Source organism: Lipotes vexillifer, unplaced genomic scaffold, assembly GCF_000442215.2.
Source record: "Lipotes vexillifer unplaced genomic scaffold, Lipotes_vexillifer_v1.1 scaffold977, whole genome shotgun sequence".
Lineage (NCBI taxonomy): Eukaryota > Metazoa > Chordata > Mammalia > Artiodactyla > Lipotidae > Lipotes > Lipotes vexillifer.
Window position 1 is genome coordinate 1,461,182 of NW_006783088.1, and position 3,227 is coordinate 1,464,408.

The 3,227-nt window shown below is 65.0% G+C and overlaps 1 protein-coding gene across 1 annotated transcript in view; it reads right to left on the reverse strand.

Annotated features, from left to right (window-relative positions):
- Positions 1-1,064, reverse strand: part of RTN4RL2 (reticulon 4 receptor like 2) — a 15,603-nt gene extending 14,539 nt beyond the window's left edge. The window contains exon 1 of the mRNA XM_007455710.1: positions 707-1,064. Within this exon, the coding sequence (XP_007455772.1) occupies positions 707-737 (31 nt within the window). The 5' untranslated portion in view covers positions 738-1,064. The remainder of the gene's footprint in view (positions 1-706) is intronic.
- Between the last annotated feature and the right edge of the window lie 2,163 nt (positions 1,065-3,227).

Consider the following 3,227-nt stretch of genomic DNA (forward strand, 5'->3'; position numbering starts at 1 on the left):
CTCTCTTTCCCTCTTCCTGTGTCCTCGCCAGGGTCTCACTTCCCTCCGAGCTTTTCCCGTCTAACCTTTATTCCTCCTCCTCCGCCGCCTTCCTATCGCCCTCCCCTGACCACTCTCTCCATCTTCCGCTCTCTTCCTTCTTACCCCTTCCCCACCCCACCCCCAATCTCTGGCCCACACCCTTGTCTGTCCGTCACTCAGTTCGTGGAACTATCCCTTTTCTAGCGCCCTCCATCTGTTCTACCGCGGAGGGCCATTTGGATCTCCCTCTGCTCCCCCATCCTCCCGGACAGCCCCCTACCCTCATCCCTCGTCCTCCCTGGTGACTGGAAAGTGCTGAAGCAAGGGGCACGAGAAGTTGCTGAGTCGGCGCTTCCCCAGCCGGTCCGAGTCCTCAGCGTCCCCCAGAGCAGGTGGAGCCGGGACAGCAGAACCTGAGCCTCCCTCCCCACTCCCCGGGGCCGGTCCGCCTGCCCCCTGCGTCCCCCCTCGGTCACGAGTTCCCCGCACAGCCCAGCAGGCTCCGAGTCGGGTGCGCGGCTCCTGCCGGCAGCTCTGGGGGCGGGGGCGGGGCCCGGGGCTAAGCGTTTTTCCTCCCAGGCTACCCCCACCCCCACTACTGCCCCACCCTCGCGCCCTGGCGGAGGGGGCGCCCCGCTTGCCTCGGCAGGATGCTCTCTGCCTTCCCGCAGCCTGGGGTCCCTACCTTGCAGCAGGCTCCTGAGCCCGGGCAGCATCTTGTCTCGACGCTCGGGGGAGGGGGCGGCGGGGGGGGAGGGCGCTCCCACTCGCTCCCTGAGCCGGCCAGACGGACGGCGGGGACTCCGCGGGGCTCCGGGAGGGCCCGGGAGTCCCCGGGCTGTGTGGCCGGGCCGCGGCGCTCTACCCTGCGCCCCCTGGGCTGCGAACCTCGGGAGGAGCCATCGGCCCCGACGGGACGGGGTGGGGCGCGGCGAGACGGGGCTCGAGCTGGCCGTCGATGCCCAATGCCCGCGCCCCCCAGCAGCGCAGGCAGCGCGCGGTGTCCGTCAGTCCGTCGGTCCGTGCGCGCCGGCTGCTCGCCGAGGGAGAGTGGGGACAGCGAGGATGCTCTTCCCAACCACCCCCCTCCTTCACGCACTCGCTGGCTCCTCCCTCGCTTCCTAGTTTGCCGATTTAACCCTTTCCTGGCCACTAGGAGGCGGGAGCGGCTTTCTAGCCCCCTCCATCCAGGCCCCCTCTCTTTCTTGGGGGATCCGGAGGACTGTGTTCCATCGCCTTCACGGCGCCACGCTTCTAGAGAAATCCATTCCTGGGGGAGGGGTGCGGTAGCGTAAGGGAGCCCCGTGGACTTGCCCAGTTCCCCCCTCCCAACTTTCTGGGAGGAGCCGGGCTCCTGGGTCACCTCCTCCTCCTTGCCGGGCCCCAGGCACCTTTGCCCAGGCCTCCAATGTTCCTCTCCTCTGGGAGAGCTCCAAGATTCCACTTTCCCTTTCGTTCCCAGACCCCAAGCCCTGAGTGTGTGCGACTATAAGAATAGTATATGCAAGAGTTTGTGGGTGCGAGATCGAGTGCATATGAGCGTGCACGCGCGCGCAAGGACGCTTGTGCAGGTGTGACTGAGTGCTTGCACGTTATCTTTTATACGGGCCGGGGGAAGCAAGGGCTCGTGAGTGTGCGAATGGATGAGCCGCTGTCAGCCAGAGCGCGTGCCTGCGCGGATGGGAAACGTGTGAGGGTTTGGCGCAAGCAAACTTGGGGATGGGTGGCCGGGGTATGTGTACCGTGGTGTGTGTATGCCCCTTAATGCATCTGCAAGCGGGTGCAAGTTTGGGTGCGCGTGTGTCTCATCGCCCGTGAGGGGGATAGAAGACCCAAAGGTGGAAGGAGAGCGTTGGCTTCACGGGGGCTTCTTCTGCTTCCTTTTAAAGAGGGAGGCATTCTGATCTCTCCGGGACCCCTTGCGCCCCTCGTGGCCTCGTGCAGGGCGATACCTGCAGGCCCGCGACCTAAGCGTCTCCTTATAAAGGGGGCGATGCGGATCACCCTGGCCTTGACCTGGTCCAGGGCGTCGGGGATCCGGACCTTGGGAGCCGCCCCGGCGCGGGACAGTCGCGGGGCCCTCGGGGTAGCCAGTTCGGGGACAGTGGCCAAGCGGCGCAGGCCGGGTTGGGGCTGCTGGAGCGGCGCCGACGGCCGGAGCCAGGGAAATCTGCGCGAAGCCGGCCCGAGGAAGCGCGGGAGTCCCGGGCGGCCGCTCCCGCGAGCAAAGAAAAAGAACCCCCTCGCTCCTCCACCTGGCTCTCTGGCTCCTTCTCTCCCGTCTGTGCCAGAGCCCAACGCAGCGCCTGGCATACAGTCGGCGCTTTATAAATGCTGATCTCATTTTCCCATTCATTTTCTGTTCCATCCATAATCTCATTCTTCCCTCGTTCTCGTTCGATTTCTCTCATTTTCTCCTCCCTCTCTTATTCATATTTTATGGTCTCCGTCTCTCTGTTCCCTCCCTTCCTTCCTCCCCTCCTTACTCTCTCCCTGCCACTTCCTTCCTTTATGATTTATCTCTTTGTGTCACTGTCTTCTCTGTCTCTCTCGCTTTCTGTCCGTGTCTCTGTCGCTTCCCTTCTGCCCTTGGGCCTCCTTCCCTCCCTGTCTCTCCCTCTCTGGGTCGGATGTCCGTCTCTTGTCTCCCTTTCCACCGGGTTTCAGTAGCGGGCTCCCAGCCCTCTTGCACCTCGACGCTCGGGCGCCCCCTGCTGGTTACATCCTCTGCCCTTCTCGGGCTCCCAGGCCCTCCCAGCAACTAAATTTCCTCTTCCGGCCCGTCTTACGTTCGGGTGAGGTGGGAGTGAAAAGGGGCGTCTCTGGGGCTCCCCTGTCCCTCTCCCATCTCTAGAAAGCAGGGGCCCTGCGTTTCCCGGGACCCACCCTGCCGAGGGCCCGCGCCTGGGAGGAAGGCCTGGAGGGGGCGGCGGGGAGGGAGTGTTGGGGGTAGTAGGGTGGGATTTGGCGTCCTTCCCCGGAATGAGCCGCGGCACAATCTGTCGCTGGGTTTGTTTGCCGAGCTGCCTCCGGAGCGCAGTGGGGCTGGCTCCCGGGGAGCGAAATATCACAAGATGCGGAGACAGACGCTGAGGGGCGGGTGGGCGGCGGGCTGACTCAGGTGTGTGCTGTCATCCGTTCCCTGGGCTGGCGCTCTTCTGGGTGGGGGGGGGGGGGCTGGGACCCCCGGGCCCCAACCACGGCGG